General features: G+C 41.7%; 1 protein-coding gene across 4 annotated transcripts in view; it reads right to left on the bottom strand.

Moving 5' to 3' along the window:
* Positions 1-22,702, bottom strand: part of SCAI (suppressor of cancer cell invasion) — a 102,122-nt gene that overhangs the window by 39,589 nt on the left and 39,831 nt on the right. For all 4 annotated transcript variants that reach the window (XR_004902345.1, XM_036022215.1, XM_028516930.2 and 1 more), the window contains exons 3-4: positions 15,673-15,804; positions 93-188 (exon numbers count right to left, since the gene is read on the bottom strand). Coding sequence is in view for 3 of the 4 variants with exons in the window: in XM_036022215.1 (XP_035878108.1) it covers positions 93-188; positions 15,673-15,804 (228 nt within the window). In the remaining variant the exon portion in view is untranslated. The remainder of the gene's footprint in view (positions 1-92; positions 189-15,672; positions 15,805-22,702) is intronic.

Consider the following 22,702-nt stretch of genomic DNA (forward strand, 5'->3'; position numbering starts at 1 on the left):
CCAGAGATGAAAAGCACTGAGGCAGCAAAGGTCAAGACTGTGACTAAAATAAAAGGGAGCCTCACTCTCCTTTAACTACACAATCCCTTTACCGGTGCTGCTGCTGGAACTTCCAGAGTTTGGTGTAAACGTCAAAAGTTCTTCCAAAATAGGACTGCCACTGCTTCTGCCCGTACTGCGGCAAATCTCTGTAAGAACAAATACGCATGTATTAGTTTTAAATCTCTTACGCTAGTTGGAAACTAACTCTTGTGGTGATACAAACTGGATAGAGTTAAATCGTTTGCATTCAGGCTTTCTCTCCTTAAAAGAAGTTATTTTTGGAGAACAGCTCTGTAACAAGTCTCCTGGGCGCCCTCTTTCCTGTCCTGCCCCCACCTCCGACGGCTCATTCTTCGTCTCCCGTGAGGTCTCAAGCACTGGCTTCCCTGTCCCGGGTGATCTTATTCATACACACCGAGACAGTGAGAGCGTCCAACAGCTTATCTTCAGCTAAGAACTCAGCACTTTGAAAAACACTGCTTTAGGGACTCTGGAAGTGAACATGCAGGTGGTACCGTTCTCAACTGTCCTGCCCTCTCCCTTCCAGTAGGTGACCAGACAGCTGCCTGTGCTTGGGCCTGATGGCTGCAGTACGTGCCTCAGGGACACTCCCCTGCCATGCAGACACGGGGACTGGCCATATAACTTCCTTTGGCCCAAGACATATACTTGTAAATTATCTGCACCATGTGTGAGAGGCATACTAAGAGATATGACAGGGGTCAGCACTGTCACTTTTCCCTCTGACCTAAGTAAGACCAAGGCAGGGCTGCTCCTCAGACTGAAACACAGAGCAAGGCACATTTCACGGAGCCGCAGAATGGCATGCAACTCGCGGCTAACCCGGGAACTAGAAATCTCTGTTGTCGTAAGGCGCTAAAATTTTGGAGTGTTTACCGCAGCCTTATTTAGGAAAAGCCAGGAGAGAACCTGGTACCAGGAAGGGGCCAGTGCCATAACAAACACATTACACATGTGAGACTGGCATGGAGAGTGAGTGGTAAGTGACGGTTACGGATGACTGGAAAAACAATGACACGCATCATAACAGCATCATAACACGGCAGGACTATGTCTGCCAGCAATAACCCGGGAAGCGGATCATGGGATTAATGAACTGGTGGATTCATAGGAAGAAGTCAAGGGACTGCATGCTCTTAGCTGTACTTAGCAAAATATGAGAAAGGGATGAACTTTTGCTAAGAGAAAATCTGCAAATTACAAAACTTGAAATACACAACAGTTTCTAATGTATAAGTGTAAAAACTATCAGTTGAAAAATGCTAGCTTAAGACTGTGTCTTATCCTTAAAAACCTCGTCATGAAAACCTGTGAATAAACACAGGAGAAAAGCCCCAAATGTATCGTTTCAGCAGGACAAAACAGATCAGGGAAAAGACTAAGAATTCTGCTGTCTTGTAGAATTCTGATCAGCTCAAGGTATTCATACTAGAGTCTAGGGGAGAGAGAGAGACATGTCTCAGAATATCATGGGCATGGCTGTTGGGACTCGGAAGCTACCCTGGATCGAACAAGCAAACAGTCAACCAAATCTGCTGAGAGCTACACTGCCCAAGTCACCTGTTCTAGGAAGCAACAATAATCGTATGTATCAGTTACAGCGTGGAACACTTCTCACCCCAGTCTGTGACTTGTCGTCTCATTTTTACTGATTTTTTTCAGTAGTTATCAAACATATCAAGCTTAACCTTTATGTGTAGTGCTTTTAATATCTTTTTAAAGCAATTCATCCACACACTAATACAGTCTTTTTAAAGATCTATAGTGTTGGCTTTGAAATGAACTCCTTAATATAACCAAAAACAAAGTCCATCTGATTTTTTAAAAACCCCCTTCTGGCCAACGTGCCGGCACTGCGGTCGCCGCCATCAGTTCCCCGTGTGCCCCTGTCCCGGCCCTTTGTCTGACTCCGCGGGGCGGCTGTTCCAGCTCCTCACTAACCGTCCGTTAATGCGCTCTGTAATAAGCCTGGCATGTTTCTTCTTTTGCAGGGCTGCCCTGGCTATCCTCGCTCCCTGGTACTTGCATGTGAATTTTAAAATTAGCTTATCGAAAGTCTAAAAATAATCCTCCCGGTAGAGTTATAATAAGGACTGAATGAATCTAGAGATCCATTTCGGGAATTATTTTTTTAAAATAAATTTCATGTCAATAGTATCTCTTTCCATTTATGTTAAAAATACTGTCACTAAATCAATTTTACTTTTTCCATAAAGATCATTTTATCACTTTTGTGAAGGGTGTCTCTATTTTTTAAGTTATATCTTTAAACTACTTTTTATGGTGGAAGGTTTCAAACACACACAGAAGCGGAGAAGAGTACGATGAACGCCCATGCACCACCACCAGCCTCACAGATTACAGGCTTGGGGCCAGCCCCTTCCACGGGGGTCACCAGACAAACCAGTGCTTTGGGTGCACGGCTCTCTGCTCCTTCCCGTCAGTCCCCCTGTCTGTCTCCGTGCCAACGTCACTGTGTCTACATCCCTGCCCCTGGGATCACCGCGAGTACTTTTCCAACTAGGAAAAGATGTGCAGGCTGTGTTTTAGAATGAACCCCCATGCCACAAATGTCTTCCAAAATACATAAAATAGAGAAAACAAATGTTTAGGAGTAAAAGAAACCTTTAAAATATAAATTCTCTCATTTAACCCTATTCTAACTCTGAAGTATAAAAGAAATCCTTTACTTACTTCACAAAGCTAAACAAGCCAAATGGTCTCTGTATTCTATACAGTTTATGGGAACACGAGGAAGTGGTTTATACTGTTTGGTTGTTTCGGAGGCAGGGATGTCTATCATCCTAGATTCTATACATGTACAGTATTAATACAAAGTTTCCCACTTACTATATTATTAGGATTTTTTCGTTTTCATATACACACATGTGTCACACTGTATATAATATACATACATGTTTGGATTGGTAAAAAAAGACCACACACACACACACACACACACACAAACCGGCTATGCATGTTTTTATTTACCTGACGAAGGAAACATAATTTCATGGAAAGGAGAGAGCTACAGGGCAGAAAGAAATGCAGCCCGGGTTTGCGTGGCTCTTCTCGTACACCAGCGGGGCATCATGCTACTGCTGGAGGCGCATGCCCGGCAGCTCGGCAAGGTGCGCGCTGAGGACTCGGGGTGGAAGGAGGAAATCTGGTACTACACGTAGTTCTCTCAAGCACTGACTGTTATGAAAGCCAGAGAAAGTAATGTGAAATAGGATCTGTACAATCAAGGAGCTTATCATTGGGTAGACAGAAAAGACTAAAAAGATATATACAGAAAAAGAGAAAAAATGGCACCTAAGTACTAAATTACATGGTATTGAGTAAAAGTAAAAGAGTGTAGAGAAGAGATACATTGAGGGCTTGAGGGAAAGCTGCATGAAGACAGATTTGGGTATGCAAAAGAGAAAGAAGACATCATCAGAGAGAGAGCCAAACAAGACATTTAAGAGAAACAAAGGCAGGATAATGCTACCGCTGGTCAAGATGGAGGCGCCGGTAAACACACTTTGCCTTCTTGCGCAACCACAGAAAGAATTACAATTGGACCTCAAAACAAATAACACCCAGAACTGTCAGAAAATCAGCTGTACAGAAGTCCAACAACCAAAAATTTAAAGAAGCCGCATTCATCTAGGTGGACAGGAGGGGCAGAGATGCAGAGACGGGCCAAGAGGCACAGAGACACCGTGTGGCATGGAGAGGCAGCGGTGGCAAATGGGTGGTCCCACATTCACGTGTGTGGATAAAGATTGGGAGAGATGCCCTGGGAGAAATCGACCCCAGCCCCAGGCCAGACTGCACAGCCCAGGGTTCTGGCACCAGGAAACTAAATCCCCATTAACTTCTGGCTGTAAAGACCACTGAGGGTTGGAGCAGTGGAAGAAACTTGCCGGATTTTCAGGCAACTTCACTTAAAGGGCCTAAACGGACTTAGAAGTCATGCAAATCCACCCACTCTGGTAATCACCACCAAAGCAACAGCTAATAGGGTGACAGCTGCACAGGGCGAGTGCTGGGCAAACCTCCAGACACCAGGCAGCAGCCCCGTCCCCTCTCCAAACCCTCCCCCAACACAGAGCCACAAAGTGGTGAAGTGCATTGCCTAAGGCTTTACCCCACACAATTTACAGGTGCTTTTTCTACAATAGGCTATGCTAATAAGACAAAGCAGCTCTACCTAATACACAGAAAGAAACACAGAAGGCTGCCAAATTGAGGAGACAAAGAAACATGGCCCAAATGAAAGAGCAGAACAAAACCCCAGAAAAGGAACTAAATGAAGCAGAGACAACCAACCTATCAGATGCAGAGTTCAAAACACTGGTGATCAGGATGGTCAAAGAACTCACTGAGTACCGCAACAGCACAAAAAAGATCCAGGAAGAAATGAAGGTTATGCTAAGTGAAATAAAGAAAAATTTACAGAGAACCAACAATGAAGGGGATAAAGTGAGAATTCAAATCAACATTTTGGTACATAAGGAAGAAATAAGGATTCAATCAAAACAGCGAGAAGGAAAAACAATTTTAAAAAATGAGGATAGTATAAAGGTGCCTCTGGGACATTTCCAAACATACCAATATCTGAATCATAAGGATGCCAGAAGGAGAAGAGGGAGGGCAAGAAATTGAAAACTTATTTGATAAAATAACAAAAGAAAACTCCTAATTTTGGTGAAAGAAATAGACATACAAGTCGAGGAAGCACAGAGAGTCCCCAACAAGTTGAATCCAAAGAGGACCATACAAAGACACACTATAATTAAAATGCCAAAGGTTATAGAGAGACTCTTCAAAGCAGCAAGAGAAAAGCAGAGTTACCTACAAAGGAATGCCCATAAGACTGTCAGCTGATGTCTCAAAAGAAACTGCAGGCTAGAAAGGATTCACAAGAAATATTCAGTCATGAAAATCAAGGACCTACAACCTACATCACTCTACTCAGCAAAGTTATCATTTAGAATGGAAGGGTAGATCAAGTGCTTCTCAGACAAGATAAAGCTCAAGGAGTTCATCATCACCAAGCCATTATTACATGAAATGTTAAAGGAACTTATTTAAGAAAAAGATAAAAACTATGAACATTAAAAATGGCAACAAACTCACAGCTATCAACAAATGAATTTTAAAAAACAAACAAAGCAAACCACCAGAACAGGAAAAGAATCATAGATATGGAGAGCATTTGGAGGGTTATCACCTAGGATGGGGTAGGGGGAGAATGGAGGGGAAGGTGCAGATATTAAGAAGCATTAAATGGTAGGTGCAAAATAGGGGATGTTAAGAATACTATAGGAAATGGAGAAGCCAAAGAACTTTTATGCATGATCCATGAACATGAACTAAGGGGGGACTGCTGGAAGAAATGGGGTACTGGGCAGGGAGTGGGGAAAATTGGGACAACTGTAATAGCATAATCAATAAAATGTATTTTACAAAAGAGAAAGAAAGGCAATTAATAGCTAATAAAACTATAGCACAAGTCTCAGCCAGACCTCACTCATGCAACTGTAGACAGACAGTGGTGGCAACCTCTCTCAAATACCCAGCAGTTGCCTGGCCGGCAGCTAGGGTGCTGCTGGGGCACGTGTTTTTCATCGTCTACAGGCAATGTAGGTCTGTTTACATGGGGCTGGTGGCAAGATTCCCAAGAGCAGCAAAAGGGAGGGCAGCTCAAATGTGCATTTTTCTTCCCAAGTCTTTGCACCAAGTTTCTGTGGTTCCATTGGTCAAAGCAAATCTCCTGGCCAAGCCCGGAGTCAGAGTGAAAGAGGATGACTGGTGGGCATGGGTACAGGGAAGGCAATGGCTCTTTACAAACAATCTATACAGAGACCTTATGCTTCTTTGTTTTTTGAACTTTGAAAATAATATAACGCTTGGAAAACAAAGGTACTAAGCATACAAAATGAGAAGTAAAAAAATACCCTATTGCTTCTGCCCTCAATTCTAGTGCCCAGAAATAGCCCCCATTAAGAATGTATTTTGTATGCATTTTATAGGAGTTTTTGTATTCTTTCTATGTGAATTTTTCTATTATTTTAAATAGGTGGGATCAAATGATATATAATGTTTTATAACATGCCTTTTTAATTTATGACTATATCATTTTCTTTAATAAATACAGAATTATATCAATATTTACTATGTACAATGTAGTATATAATGAATCACTTTTACCAATCCCTCCTGACAAACATTTATGTTGCTTCTAGTAACAAATTTGAATAGTTTTGTGATATGAGTAAAAGGTAAATTTCTACAGATGAAATTGATGAGTGAAAAGAAGATTCCTATTTCTGTACCAGGTATTAAGAAAATGAGTAAAAAGCAAAAGGCTTTCCTACCCCAAATTTTCAGGCACACATAAAAAGAATGAGCAAGTAATTGCATTTTTTAATTCATTTCCATTATCCTTATGACAAGTAGAAACTCATTTCAAATTACAGAAATAGGTTAACTAGAGGTACTAGTTTCCACATTTATTGAAAGTTTTCATCATTTTCTTGTCTCTATGGATCTCCAGTGGGAGGCTGCATTAGGAGGAACTAATCAGATATTTAAAAGTGGAAGCTGCTGCTATAACCTTTAAGACTCTTACCAAGTGGCTGCTGACAGGAAGACTGTACTATTATATAAAAGCCTTAGGCATCAAAATCACCTTCATGAGACCTGACAACACTTGGGTGCTTCTTTAAAGATATTGTCTAAATTCTTTAGGCAAATTTTCAAGTAGGCATTTGCCTGCAAGTTCCTTTGTTTCCAAATCTGACAAGTTTAATAAACCTCAGTAATACATCTTTTTAAGGGAGAAAACAGAAGTAGAGCTCAGTGTTTCATGACTACATTAACTCCAGACAGTAAGTGGAAGGGTTTTAAGGGAAGAGAATTTTGCATGAGGGTGAAAAGCACAAAAAAGGTGATCTAAAAGGCTAGAACAAGGTTCCTGACTGTAAGTAATAATATACAAATATTCTCTGATTTATAGCTATGAACAATATTGGCTAAATTCTATAGCATTAGCCTCAAAAGAATTTAGAAAATCTATCACTCCAGTGTAAAGTCTCATTATAAAAATAGCAATTTCTTTTTTTTATTTAATTCTCATCCGAGGATATGTTTATTGATTTTAGAGAGGAAGAGAGAGAGAAAGATCAATGTGAGACAGAAACATCGATCAGTTGCCTCCCATACCCGCCCCAATCAGGGATCAAACCCACAACCTTCTGGTGTACGGGGCAACATTCCAACCAACTGAGCCAACAACCAGGGCACAATTTCTTTTTCAAAATAGGGTTTAATTTTTTTTTTAATATCCTAAAAGGATAAGCCCTGTGATCACTCCTTTCTTAATGAGACATATCATAAAAGCTAATATTAAAAAATTCACTATAATATGATCAGAGTCTAAAATTCAGGTACTTTATAAAGAGTTTTAGATAAATTCCTCTACTATTCAGAGCTTGACTCTGGTTTTAAACTCGGAATATATCACTTAGTCATTACTACTGTCAGCAGAGATGGGAAAGTAATGGTCCATAGAATTAATTTAAATGGGGCTCTGTGAATTATCCTGTAAGCTAAATGACCTTGTATTTCACATCCTACAAAGACACCTGTGTTATAAATTGGCTGCGCCTACTCCTTTCCCAAGGCTTTAGAGGAAACTGAATGTATGACAATCTCTCTTTTTGAAAACCCTTGACCCTCTCACCAGAAGTTAGGGGACTACCGCAGGAAGAAGTGCGGTGCAAATGATCGAACCTGACTCTCGGAGGCGTTTCAAATGTAATGCTCAGATGTCAAAACCCAGGAACTTCTTTCCAAGTTTCTACAATGCAACCCTCTTTGCCAGGTTCAACTAGCTAAGATCATGGATGCCCACCAAGGACCTCAGAATAAGACTGTATTTGGAGATCGGGCCTGTAAAGAAATGATTGGGTTAAAATGAAGCCTTTAGTGTGGGCCCCAATGCGATTTGATTCTTGTCTTCATAAGGAAGAGATTAGCACACACAGAGGGACTGCCACATGAGGACACAGAAAGAAAATGGCCATCTGCAAGCCCAGGAGAGAGGCCTCAGAAGGCACTGACCCTGCCAACACTTTGATCTTGAACTTCTAGCCTCCAGAACTGAAACAGTAAATTTCTCCTGGGTGAGCCACCAGTTTGTGGTATTTTGTTATGACAGCTGGAGCAAACTACTATAGTTAGTGATAAGGTACCCCTCAAATATGAAAGTATAGGTGGGTGGGGACAAATCACCAACAGCCAAGACCTGCCAGCTATCAGCACCTGTACAGGAAGAGACAAAAGGGACACCTGATGGACCTGTGGAGAAGAGAACTCCAAAACAGCCAATGTGAATTCACTGGACAGCACACTGGACCATGTTGAGAACAGAAGCTAAAAGTGGGAGGGCCTTCGCCTGAGCCAATAGCCACATTTGGCTGTGGAGTACCTGAAATGTGGCTAATCTGAACTGAAATATGCATTAAGAATAAAACTTTTGGTGTACTTCAAAGATAGTATGAAAAAAAAAAATGTAAAAGATCTCAATAATTTTTCTATACAGATCGATCACATGTTAAAATAAAATATTCTGGATACAATGAATACATCAAATAAAAAATATTATTAAAATTAATTTTACTTTTTTCTTTTTACATTTTTGAAATCTGTCTGCCAGGAAATTTTAAATCATATTTGTGGCTCACATTAAACTTCCAATGGTCAACGCTTCTCCTCCAGATCACTCTGGTGGCAGTCTCCCTCAAATTCAAGGGCAAAGTTTTTGAGTGGACAGCCATATCAAATGAAAACCTACAGCACAAACTTGTACAATACTTTAGGGTGTTATTTCTGAAGAACATATACCTCACTATTACCCGTTTGTGTGATTTGCCTCTAGGAAAGTACTGCCTTTTTGGAGGAGGAGAAGGAAAAAGGCGGGGAAGAAGAAGAGGGACGAGAGGAGGAGCAGGAGAGGGCAAGGGAGGGGAGGGGGCGACACAGGAGCAAACTGGTAACTTCCTTTCCTGTTTAGGGGCCGGGGCTTCCTAAAAATAGGCTTTTAAGAAGGCACCATGGATGATTTATTCTTTAATGTGAAATCTTGGGAGCATATTTAATAAAAATGATTTCCGCGATGATTTTAATTAAAGGCCACTACACTTGACGCTGGTGTGCGTCTCTGCAAACGTACACATTCGTGGGCTCCAACGCTTATTTTGGCTTTGTGTATTTGCTTCTCTGCAGTCAAATAATTAGGACTTGGAGGCCTCCGCTGTTTCAGAGCACCAAAAATCATGGGTGTCACTGGTAGATACAGCTGTGTGTCTCAAATGTGTGTCTCAAGACGCTGCCTTATATAATCCCACCAAGTATTCCATGCTGCTTCGTCACCATGGTAACCCTGCAAGCACTTGGGCCCTGATCATTCTTATGACATTATTCAAAGCTATTTCTAACACTTCATTACTACTGTAACTACATGCAAGAGCTATTATAAGCATAACACCATTCATTCAATCCATTTCTCACCTTCTAGACTATGTTTTCTTACACAGTAAGTGAGAAGAAGTTTATTTATTATGCACATATTATCAGAAAGTAATTTCAGTCAAGAAAAATACACCATCGAGACAACCACAGCTGGGAAATTGAAAAAGCTCCAACAACTTAGGTGAATGGCTTAAAACAAGGTGAAAATGCACACTTAAAAAAAAGATTTTATTTATTTTTAGAGAGGGAAGGGAGGAAGAAAGAGAGAGAGAGAGAAACATGAATGTGCAGTTGTTGGGGGCCGTGGCCTGCAACCCAGGCATGTACCCTGGCTGGGAATCGAACCTGCGATGCTTTGGTTCGCAGCCCATGCTCAATCCACTGAGCTACACCAGCCAGGGCGAAAGTGCACACTTTTAAGAGAAGATTTGTTATATCCAAATGAGATAGTATATAAAAACTCTGAGGCACGGAACTGCACTTTTCCACTCTGTTATAAAGCCCAGGTGAGAGGGAACACCAGGGGGTTGCCAGGGTGCTGTATGTTCTATTTCTTTACCCAAGTGCAAGCCGCGTGTGTGAGTTCAGTCTATAAAAAAATTATTATGTGTACCTTCCTACAAATACATTACACTGCAATAGTAAGTTTAATCACCACCAGTTTGCAAACTCAGGAAAGAAAGGGGAAACACGAAGGAAAGCTAGCCAAAAGATAAGTGGAAACAATGAAAGGAACGCCCGGAAAGAAGGACCAGTGTGAAAAGCTGGTGCTATTCCAGCCGGATTCCCACTTCGCCCCGTTTCTCCAAGTTCCAGCGCTGGTTCAGACCACGACCAATGCATTTCTTGTTCTCTATAGCACTGTGATCCTGTCTTCTACTCTGGTCAACGCAAATATAAAGGGATGGGAGGCAATCAATAAAAACCTTCTGTTAATTATTCCCAAAGAAATCTCTATTTCAAAAGAAATGCGCAGGCACTATCAACACTTGCAAGCAGAAAGGTGTTGAAGCTGCACTCCAGGAGCTTTGGAGAGGGCACCGGAGAGCAGTGTGGAGCACACCCCACGCCCCTCCCACCTCCCACCACAGGCACCTCTGTCCCGGACCTGCAGAACTGACAAACAGAGGCCTTTCCCATCCAGGACTAATACTGAACAAAACACTCCCATTTATACAAACAAGCACAGAAAACACACAATTCACACGCACTGGACACTGTGAGAAAGTCAGTCTCCCAGGAGGAAGAGACGGAACTGGGCACTGAGAGCAAACAGTTCCCACTTAAATAGATATATTTAAGACAGAATTTTTTATTTAAAACATCTTGTTTTTACATTTTGCTTTTTTCATTTAACCACATATCCTCAGCAACTTTTCATTCATATCTTACCAAAATCTTTTTTAATAGTTCTGTTACATGAGGGGGACCCCCCCCAAAAAAACAAAATTATCTTCTAGATGGCAGGCCTTCTGTAGTACATGCAAAGTGAAATAAAAAAAAATATACATGGAACCAACAGTTACAGGAAGGAAACCGGGACTCGAATCAATGGTTTAGACCAGAAGGAAGAAAACTTTCAATGAGAATGGAATGAAGAAACAAGAATTCAAAAAAATGAGGAGAAGCTTAGGAACCTCTGGGACAACTTTAAATATTCCAACATTTGAATCATAGGGATGCCAGAAGGAAAAGAGGAAGACCAAGAAATTGAAACCTTATTTGAAAAAGTAAGGAAGGAGAAATTCCCCAATTTGGCAAAGTAAATAGACTTCCAGGAAGTCCAAGGAGCTCAGAGAGTCCCAAAGAAGTTGGACCCAAGGAAGCACAAACCAAGACACATCATAATTACATTACCCAAGATTAAAGATAAGGAGAGAATCTTAAAAGCACCAAGAGAAAAGGAGAGAGTTACCTATAAAGGAGTTCCCATCAATCAGCTGATTTCTCAAAAGAAACCTAACAGGCAAGAAGGTGCTGGAAAGTATTTGAATTCATGAAAAGCAGGGACCTACATCCAAGATTACTCTATCCGGCAAAGCTGTCATTTAGAATGGAAGGGCAGATAAAGTGTTTCTCAGATAAGGTCAAGTTGAAGGAGTTCATCATCACCAAGCCCTTATTCTATGAAATGTTAAAGGGACTTATCTAAGAAATAGAAGGAGATCAAAGACTATGAACAATAAAATGACAACAAACTCATAACTATCTACAACTGAACCCAAAACACAAAAACAAAAACTAAGCAAACAACTAGAAGAGGAACAGAATCACAGAAATGGAGATCACATGGAGGGTGATCAGTGGGGAGGACGGGGGAGAATGGGCTGGGGGAGAAAAGGTACTGGGAATAAGAAGCATGATTGGTAGGCCTAAAATAAACAGGGGGAGGGTAAGAATAGTACAGGAAATGTAGAAGCCAAAGAACTTATATGTATGACCTATGGATGTGAACTAAGGGGAAGGGGAAGAGAAAAGGGAATGCTGGAGGGCTGGGGGGTGCAGGGCAGAGGGAAGCTAAAGGGGAGAAAAAATTGGGACAACTGTAATAGCATAATCAATCAAATATACTTAAAAAGATTCATATAAATTGTTTTTTAAAAAGCAATTCTGAGAAAATAGGAAAAGATTAGATCTCGCACAACTTCCCTCTGTATTAGTTTCTTACTATTCCTACAGATACAATTTTATTCTACAATTGCTTTAAAAATAAAATCTGTGTGATAGTTAAAATGGCACTTTAACTATTAAAAAAGATCAAAATGAGAACACAACTCAAACGACATTTCAAGAACATGAAATAAAACAATTCATTTTTATTTATTTTAAAAGATTTTCTTTATTTATTTTTAGAGAGAGGGGAAGGGAGGGAGAAAGAGGGAGATGGAAACATCAGTGTGTGGTTGTCTCTTCAGTGCCCCCTACTGGGGATCTGGCCTGCAACCTAGGCATGTGCCCTGACTGGGAATCAAACTAGTGATCATTTGGTTTGCAGGCTGGCCCTCAATCCACTGAGCCACACACACCAGCCAGGGCAAACAATTCATTTTTAGATAACAGGTGTTTTTGGTACTCTGTACTGTCATCATATGGCCAAAGTATAAAGAAGTGTCTGAAAGTGATTTACAAGCTGTAGAACGCTACATGGAAATGCGTTCTGTTATAGTTACAGTAGTTTCAGACTGACCTTAGTCCAGCAGGGAAGCTCTAGCAGGAGAGCTTATGACTTTAGCTTTACAATTCATTTATGATTCAGAATCAGATTAGAAAAATAATTCCTTTTTAAGAAGAAAATGCCACTGCTAAATTAAATATGCTTCTCAGACATAATGAAAACTTCATTTCCATTTATAAACACATTCTCAGTGTTTATAAGATTCTTATATTCTTATATTCTAAGATTTCTAGTGAATGTCTTAGAATATATAGAGAAACTAGTCAACTTTAGGTTAAATACTTATACCTAGTTTTAAAAAAGCAGTATTGCAAACAACATTGCTATGAAATGGCAAGATGAAATACATCGGCACACAGTGGACAACTCTGATTCATTTTCGAAAACGCTGAGAAAAAGAAGGGAGATGAAAATCAAACCAGAGCAGGTGACTAAAGAGGACTTAGAGTTCTCTTATTCGGTCTCTTTTTAAAAATATATCTTTAAATTTTATTTATTTATTTTTTAGAGAGAGAGGAAGGGAGGGAAAAAGAGAGAGAGAGAAACATCAATGTGTGGTTCCCTCTCACGTGGTCCCCACTGGGGACCTGGCCTGCAACCCAGGCATGTGCCCTGACTGGGAATCGAACCAGCGACCCTTTGATTCGCAGCCTGCACTCAATCCACTGAGCTACACCAGCCAGGGCCATATTCAGTCTTAGCACTACAGGTATTAACAAGGAAAGAGATAAAAATGAAGGAAATACAATAACAAATTGAAATTTTTTTCGATAAAAAATGCCTAAGAGCTCATACCAAACTGAAAAAATTAACTCAAAATGGTTCACAGACTTAAATGTCAGAGGTAAAACCATAAAACTCTTGGAAAAAAACATGGGAGTAAATCTTGGTGACCTCAGGTTAGGCAATAATTTTTTTAGATATGACACCAAAAGTACAAATGATGAAAGCAAAGAATGACAAGTTGAACATTATTAAAATTAAAAGCTTTTGTGTTTTAAGGACACCGTCAAGAAATGAACAGATACTCGCCCTGCCTAGTGTAGCTCAGTGGATTGAGCGCGGGCTGTGAACCAAAGCATCGCAGGTTCAATTCCTAGTCAGGGTACATGCCTGAGTTGCAGGTCACAGGCCCCAGCAACCACACATTGATGTTTCTCTCTCTCTCTCTCTTTCTCCCTCCCTTCCCTCTCTAAAAATAAGTCTTTTTAAAAAAATGAACAGATACCCAAGGAATGAAAAAATATGTATTTGCAGATGATTACATCTTACAAGGGACCTGTATCCAGAATACAAAGAGAACTATGACTTAAAAATAAAATAAATAACTCAATTTCAAAAATGGTCAAATAATTAGAATAGACATTTCTACAAAAGAGACATAGAAATGGCCAATAAGCACAGGAAAAGATACTCAATACCATTACTCATTGGGGGAATGCATATCCAAACCACCATGAGACACCACTTCACACCCACTCGGATGGTTATCGCCAAACAGACAGACAGCAACAGGGGCTGGTGAGGATGTGGAGAAAGTGGAACCCCCACACACTGCTGGTAACGTAGTAGCCTCTTTGAAACACAGTCTGGAAGTGCCTCCAAATGTCAGACGCAGAGAATCCTATCACCCAGCAAGTTTACTCCGAGGTGTTACCCAAGAGCAATGCAAACATATGTCCATGCGAAACCTTGTACACAAGTGTTCATAGCAATATTATTCCTAACAGCCAAAAAGAGCAAACTAACTCAAATGCCCACGGAATGATGACTGGACAAACAAGATGTGGTAAGTCTGTACAATGCAATATTAATCTGTAATAAAAGGAATGACGTGCTGATACCCGTATACTACATAGATGAACCTCAAAAATACTATATTTAGTGAAAGAAGCCAATCACAAAGGACCACATACTGCATGATTCTACTTATATGAAATGTTCAAAATAGGTAAATCCATAGACAGAGAAAGCAGATTAGGGATTTGGAGGTCGGGGAGAATGAAGAGTCACTGCTAATGGGTATGGCGTTTCTTTGGGGGGTGATTAAATGTTCTAAAATTAGACTGCGGTGACCTTGTTATTATCTTTATGATTGTAAACACTTTTAAAAAGATATTAACTTTAAAAGTAAACTCTGCCAGTACAGTTCCCAACACAGGGATGTGTAATTCAATTATAAAACATAGAAAAAGTTTGCATTTTTACCCAGGAATGAACTGTAAATTAAAATAACTATCTTTACAATCGTTGACTCATAAAAAATTTCAAAAATGAAACCTATTTCACCTATATCACGAATGAATGAAGCTTTGGGTCTGAGGCAAGTCAATAAGCTAAGAATCTTAAGAACTGTAATATGGACTAACTCACTTAAACAGAACACAACAGTACAAAATTGTTTACCCACCACGCACGAGGACACATAATCAAAGACACATTTGGACAAAAGCGCATATAGTTTCTGCTGCCAGTCCGTTCAGGGCATGTGCAGCTAATGTAAAAATAACACTGTCTAGAACACTCTGTCGTTACTTTAGTCAACAGATAGTGTATCCTGAGGAAAAGAAAGGAAAGAAGAAACGAGCAAAGAAGTATGAACACTGTAACAGGAGAGAGGATTGCATTCGCCTGCATGATGCGTGGGCAGGCTCCTTCGTCCTCAGTCCCCCAGGTGTAAAACCAGGTGTAACTAGGATATCATGTGGACTAATGTATATAAAACCACCAAACAAAAGAGCTCTCCTTAACTTGAGTAAAAACAATCCTCTTTTCCTACTGTTTTTCATCTGAGAATGAAGAAATTTATGTAACATTCCATCCATAACATTCAGAAAGTTACTACATATCAGACATGAGAAAAAACACACAGAACTAGAGAAAAGTTTAGATAGCAAGAGTCCACTCACCTTAGCCCATTGAACAGTTGTTTAGACTTATCCAGAAGGTAACAAAAATCTGTAACTGTTTTCCTCTCTCCCTGCGGGATGTCATCTTCAGCACCTCCAGAGGACATGATTTCTTTAAGAGCAAATTCAGTCCTGTAAGAAAACACGTGTCCATTTACCAAGTGGGTGAAAACAAAAAGAGAAACAGACCTTAGTTATATCATCTTGATAGCTTTTTTTTTTCAAGAGAGAGAATTCTTCTGATTACAAACAAATCATCAGTTTAAGTGTGCCCTGGCTGGTGTGGCTCAGTGGACGGAGTGCTGGCCTGCAGACCAAAGGGTCGATTACCCAGTCAGGGCACATGCCTGGGTTGCGGGCCAGGTCCCCAGCAGGGGGTGTGCAAGAAGCAACCACACACTGATGTTTCCCTCTCTTTCTCCTTCCCTTCCTCTCTCTATCAAAATAAATAAAATAATAATAAAAAAATTTTAAGTGTAAGATGGTGTGGGAGAACAGAAATCTCATATTGTTGATGGGACTGAAAACTGCTACATCCATATTGGAAAGCAACTTTTAGAATCTTCTTTAATCCAGTAAACATTACTTAATTGACTATGATGTTCCAGCCCTGCTTTACTTGGTTAGGAATGAAAAACGTTGATCTTTCCAACCTGCTTATCTATTTGACCCATTCTATAATCCATCAAGGAAAATAATCCTACAGAAGGAAAACACGTTACCCATAAAGATTTTATTTCAGTATCCTAGTATCTAAAAACTGATAACAACCTACAAGAACCACGAAGGGAAATGGTTAAGCACTTCACGGATACTAATGACTGCTCTCGACCGTATCGCTAACTCACGATTATAGATTATAGTTGGACGGTAAGGCGGTGACATGGGGACGCCTCGGTATAAAAGGGGTATAAAAATCACAGCCACACACAGAGGTATATTTTAAAGCTGCATTTTCCTGAATCCACGCTCTTTTCGTGTGCAGTCAGACACGAGAGTCAGCCATTTTAGAAACAACAGGTTGCTGGGCAGCACGTGTGGTGGGCCCGTGCTCACCGACAACGAAACATTCATCCGTGTTCACACGCGCATGGGAGTCCCTGGGACAACACGGGGGCATCTGGCCCCAGTGCAGGGGAACAGAGAGGCAGAGGAGCCAGGGCCAGGCACCGGGACGGGAGTCAGGGTGTGGTGCGGTTGCTCTGGTAAATATTTTTCTCTCCAGCACTGTCCGGGACAGGCCACTGCTGTTGCAACACAGGGGAACTGTCAGCAAGCCCGGAGCTGTCAAGGGCCACAGGGTGACAAACCTGCGGGTGGCACTGGCCCAGACGGCACTCGGTGCTCCCAGCAGGCCCAAAGTCCCCTCTTCCCAGCACCTCTTCCCAAATCCTGTGCACTAGGGTTCTTAAGAGGAAAACCGGGTCATGAGAAGTGCTGAGTCTGGGGAGGGGTTCCAACGCTAATGACCCTGGGCGCGTCCTCCCCTCCCACCACCACCAGCCTTCCCCTCTAACCCACAACAGGCACAAGTAGGTGCGAACCAGGCAGCAGCCTTGTCCACCCCGCTCCATGGACCTCATGAGCCACGGTGGCTGAGATCTCCAGCATATACGAGCTCTCAGAAGAAGCAGAAAGTAAAAATTTAAACAAATTCAGGCTGAGAGCTCTGGGGGACAGCTGGGGAGGATCAAGCAAAAAAAAAAAAAAGGACTAACTCATGGAATGGACAACGGTGTGGTGATTGTTGGCGGGGGGGGGGGGGGAGTTGGAAGAGGGTGTAGGGGGGATAAATGGTTGGGGGGGGAATCGAGTATCAAATTGATTGGGATTATAAGCCAAAAAATAAAATAAAATAAACAAATTCAGTAAGGAAGGACATTAGAAATAAAGCAGGAAGAAACATTATAATGAAGCAAATAAAATACAGGTACATAAAACATAATCACTGAAATAAACTTAATAGATGAATGGGCTGAAGAAGAAAGGGCACAGTTGAACAGATTAATAAGCTAAAATGCCAGGTTTAAGGCACTCTGCCAAAAGACAGCGGGAAGAAATAAAACACAGGACAGAAAAATCAAGACATAAGGAACAGAGAAATGAAGGAAGTCCGCACCCACACAATAGTGTATTTATAGAAGGAGAGAAAAAATACGTGAAGCTGATGAGTATTTCCAGACATAAATTTCTGTAAACTTCCCAGAATTAGAGAAAATACAAGACTTTGAACTAAAAGGACTCAAAGAACATAATTTTTCAAAGAAAAGATAATTCTACAGCTAGAAACCTTGAAGTGAAACTTAAAATTCCAGAGAAGGAAGCCCTCTCTCCTTCTGAAGAATCTGGTCCTACGGCCACCAGGTGGGGCAGAGCACAGCTGTGTCCACACAGAGGGCAGCCTGGTGGTATCGGGGTCAGAGGGTGGGGAGCCCACCCCATCCACGCAAGGGCAGGCTTGCGGGGGAGGTGAGAACCGCAGGGGTGAGCAGGGCATCCATGGGGCGGGACGACTGGCAGAGGGAGCGAGAGCCCGAGCAGGGTGAGGGGGGCATCTCCACCAGGCAGGGTTCCGAGGCAGCAATAGACTTCACGTGTACAGGAGGATCCATCAAATAAGAAAATCTATGAAGGACCACAGCACCCAGAGTTGTCTCTGCAAAAGCAGGAAGGTGCAGATACAGAAAGGAAGAAGGCTGGAATGAACCCTGTGGATTGAAATGGCAGGTATGGGTGAACTAATGAATTTTTCAAATATAAACACATATGTGAGGTGTGTGCACGTGTGTAAAACAAGCACACACATACATGATCTCTAGCTCTATAGATCTGTCTACTGAGAGGGCCTCTGAGCAGTGACCACCTCCACTCCCCAATGGTAAGAACACACCTAGTTGCACTCAAATCTTGGGGCCACACATAGTTAAAACTGCACAACTGACCTCATTCCCTATGCAGTACTTTCTATCCCCGTGACTAATTCTAATCACTGGTAGTTTGTACTTCTTAATCCTACCACTCCCCTACCACCGTCTGGCAACCATCGATTTGCTCTCTGTATCTATGAGTTTGTTTCTGTTTTGTTGTGCCTGTTTTGCTTTTTAGGTTCCACATATGCAAAATCATATATTTGTCTGACTTACTTCATTTAGCATAATACCCTCTAAGTCCACCCATGTTGTTGCAAATGGCAAGATTTCACTCATTTTTTATGGCCAAGTATAATAATATTCCACTGTGTATATATAGCATCTATTCTTTATCCATTTATCTACTGATGGAACACTTAGGTTTCTTCCACATCTTGGCTATTGTACATAACGCTACAATGAACACTGGTTTTCAAATTAGTACTTTCAATTTCTTTAAGATTTCATTTATATATTTATTTTTGGAGAGAGGGGAAGGGAGGGAGAAAGAAGGAAAGGGAGAGAAACACTGATGTGCAAGAGACATCGGTACATTGATCGGTTGCCTCTCACACGCCCCGCCCCCAGATGAGGACCTGGTCTGCAACCCAGGCGTGTGCCCTGGCCGGCAATCGAACCGGCGACCTTCTGGCTCACAGGCCTGTGCTCCATCCACTGAGCCACACCAGCCAGGGAAGTATTTTCTTTAGATAAATACCCAGAAGTGGGATTGCTGGGTGTATGATAGTTCTATTTTTAATTTATTCTTTTTTCTTGTTTCTGTTTAAATGACAGTTGATGTACAATATTATATTAGTTTCAGGTGTACAATTTTAATTTTTGAGGACTCTCCATGCTGTTTTGCATAGGGGCCACACTAGTTTACAACTCCAACAGTGCATGAGGGTTCCTTCTTTTCCACATCCTTGCCAACACATTCTTTGTTGTCTTTTATTTTTTATTTTTATTTTAATCATTGTTCAAGTACAGTTTTCTCCCTTTTACTCCCATTCCAGCCCACCCACTCAACTCTCCCCACTTCCCTCCCATTACCACCCTCCCCCTAGTTTTTGTCCATGTGTCCTTTACATTTGTTCCTGTAAACCCTTCCCATTCTCCCCTGAAATTCCCTTTTCTCTCCCCTGTGGTCACTGTCAGCCTGTCTTCTATTTCGGTGTCTTTGGTTATATTTTGCTTGTTTCTTTGTTTTGTTGTTTAGGTTCCTGTTAAAGGTGAGATCATATGGTATTTGTCTTTCACTGCCTGGCTTATTTCGCTTAGCATAATGCTTTCCAGCTCCATCCATGCTGTTGCAAAGGGTAGGAGCTCCTTCTTTCTTTCTGCTGCATAGAATTCCATTGTGTGATTGTACCACACTTTTTTTTGCTTTGTTGTCTTTTAAACACTAGCCATTCTGTGACTTATTCTTGAATAACAAGACTGGAAGGGAGGGAGGGAGGAAGGAAGAGAGAAGGAGAACAAGGGAGGAGAGGAGGAAGGGAGGTAAAGGGAGAGGGAGGAAGGGACACCAGACCCAGACGGTTTTCTAAATTTTAAAACAAATGTTTAAAAAACACATTAACATTGAATATACAATGCTTTCCTCCCAACCTTCATTTTAATAACACTAACATAGCCTTGACACCGAAATCATAGAAAAGCAATTAAAAAAAAAGCAAAATTACAAGCCAAAGTCCATATTACATAAACAGTTGTTATGGCTTCAAATGTTTGTCATATTAATAGTCATGTCCTAGATCACTGATAGTTTAATATAGCAACCAACACAATCTCACTGGTTTACTAAAAAATGGTAAATTAAGACTTATGAATGAAATATATATACTAGTATGTATCAATTTCAATTACGTGGGGAAATACACACGGAAATCTATAACAAGGTCAGTTCTATTGGCAATCATGGGAAACATATGTGTAAACAAACCGCATGGCTAAGAATAAAAGTAGTTTTGTTGTACGTTGAATTGTGCCCCCCCCCCCAATAGCTATGCTGAAGTCCTAACTCCTTGTACCGGTTTACAGATGTAGTTAAGACATAAGTTAACATGAGGTCATACTGAAATACACTGAGTCCTCAATCCACGGTGTCCTTCAGAGCCGAGGGAGAGATGCAGAGACAGACGCCCACAGAGAGGAGAAGGCCATGGGAAGACACAGAGGGAAGATCGCCACGTGACGAATTCTACAGCTTTCAAGCCAAGGAGCGCCAAGGACTGCTGTCACCCAGCAGAGGCTGAGGAAGACACACAGAACAGATTCTCCCTCTGAGCTTCTAAAAAGGAACCAATTGTGCCAACACCTTGATCTTGAACTTCTGGCTTCCGGTCGTGTTAAGCCGGTCGGTGGAAAGCAGTCGTGCAGGAGAAAGGCCCAACACAGATTACAAAGTGGGCACACGAGTGAAGGAACAGTGAGAGGGGCGACCACTGGAAGGCTTGTTCTGCTGAATACAGGGCGGCTGACCAACTCCTCACCTGCCCTGCTGACAGTTTCTTTTTATGGGAAGTCTTTTGACAAAGCAACAAGGGAAACTGCTGCTCTGGATTTAATTCTGAGTAAGTGGTTCAACACGAAAGTATGGAAAAGAACTTCCAGTCAAGATGCAGGCATAGGTAGATATGCTTTCACAACGAGAAAAAGAATCGCAACTAACCTCAAACGAAAAAACACCCAGAACTGCCAGAAAATCAAACAGTATGGAAGTCTGCCAACCGAGGGTTTGAAGGACAAACGTTCACCCAGACGGGTCGGGGCGGGGGGGGTGGGGGGGGGGGCCAAGAGGACACGGTGCGGCGTGGAACCGGCGGCCGCACATTCGCGTGTGCTGGATAAAAGTCGGGAGGGACACGTCGCAGTGGTGTCAGAAAGGCAGTTAATCGACCATCTAAAAACTGACTATCAACAAGGCACAAACAGGGACTATTTATGAAGCTAAATAGGGCAGGACATGCATAAAAAATGAAAGAAACTGTCAAAAATTTGGACCCTAGAGAATAAAGTGGGGAAACGTGACCTGAAGCAGCCCACGGCTGACCAGTCATAAAAACGTCTCTGGTGGAGAACCCACAGCAGCAGCCGTCAACTACGACGCAGCTCAAGTTAAACGGCCACTTACTCACATCACAAAAACTCGAGAGGGAACCAGAAGTTCAGGCAGGAGCTTGAGTCACCAACTGACAAGACATTGCTCCTATTCAGTACATAAAAAAGTACAAGCCGCACAGAGTTCCTTCCTAGTCACATCCGAAGATGACAGCAACAGGCGGACACCATGGCAGGCACTTTTATACATGTCATCTTCACACCCCTGTAAGGCCGGCACTGCCAGCAGAACTTAGAGATGAAGAAACAGGCTCAGCTAAATTACTCACCCACAGACGCACGGTTGGAAAAGGACTCCCAAGTCACGCTCTTCTTCCCAGAGCACCCTTGAGGGCAGCACCCTCAGGGGAGAATGCAAAGGTTACACAGGAGGGCAAGCTGACCTCTCAACCCCAACGCTTCAGATCCCACGGGCTCTACCTCTCCTTCCCCTTAAAACAGGGCTCACAGTGTTTTTAAGCCACTCTCCCACCCAGTAACTGGACATTATTCTTTGAAAAAAATTACAAGACCCCAGAAAATCACTAAAATAATTTTTAAAAATGGACTTGGGTTGTCAGATCTACCTGTCAAGAAATGATTCTGATTACTAGACATTTGACTCTGGGCATATTTCCTTTTTCTAAGTTTTTTTATTTCTTCGATTCTAACTTGGGGATTATCATATTTACCCCTCATACAACTATTAAGAAGATTCAGGTAGATCATAGTCAAAACGTTCTAGTCCAGAAAGTGCACACGGTTCATAAAAGGCAGCAAATATTAGAGCTGGTAATTCTGGGTGCTGGAATATAGCAGTGAACAGAACAGGCAAAAGCCCTGTTTTCACAGAGTATACTTCCTAGTGGAGAGATACAAATAAAAGAAATACAGATACAACACCCAAGTGGTAAGATGTAGTGTGCAGAAAGGACAGCAGGAAGGGAGAGGGCACGATGGGGGTACATTCCCGTTCGGGCAGGTGAGGTGACGTCTGAGCAGGTGACATCTGAAGGGGG

Source organism: Phyllostomus discolor, chromosome 3 (assembly GCF_004126475.2).
Source record: "Phyllostomus discolor isolate MPI-MPIP mPhyDis1 chromosome 3, mPhyDis1.pri.v3, whole genome shotgun sequence".
NCBI classification, from domain to species: domain Eukaryota; kingdom Metazoa; phylum Chordata; class Mammalia; order Chiroptera; family Phyllostomidae; genus Phyllostomus; species Phyllostomus discolor.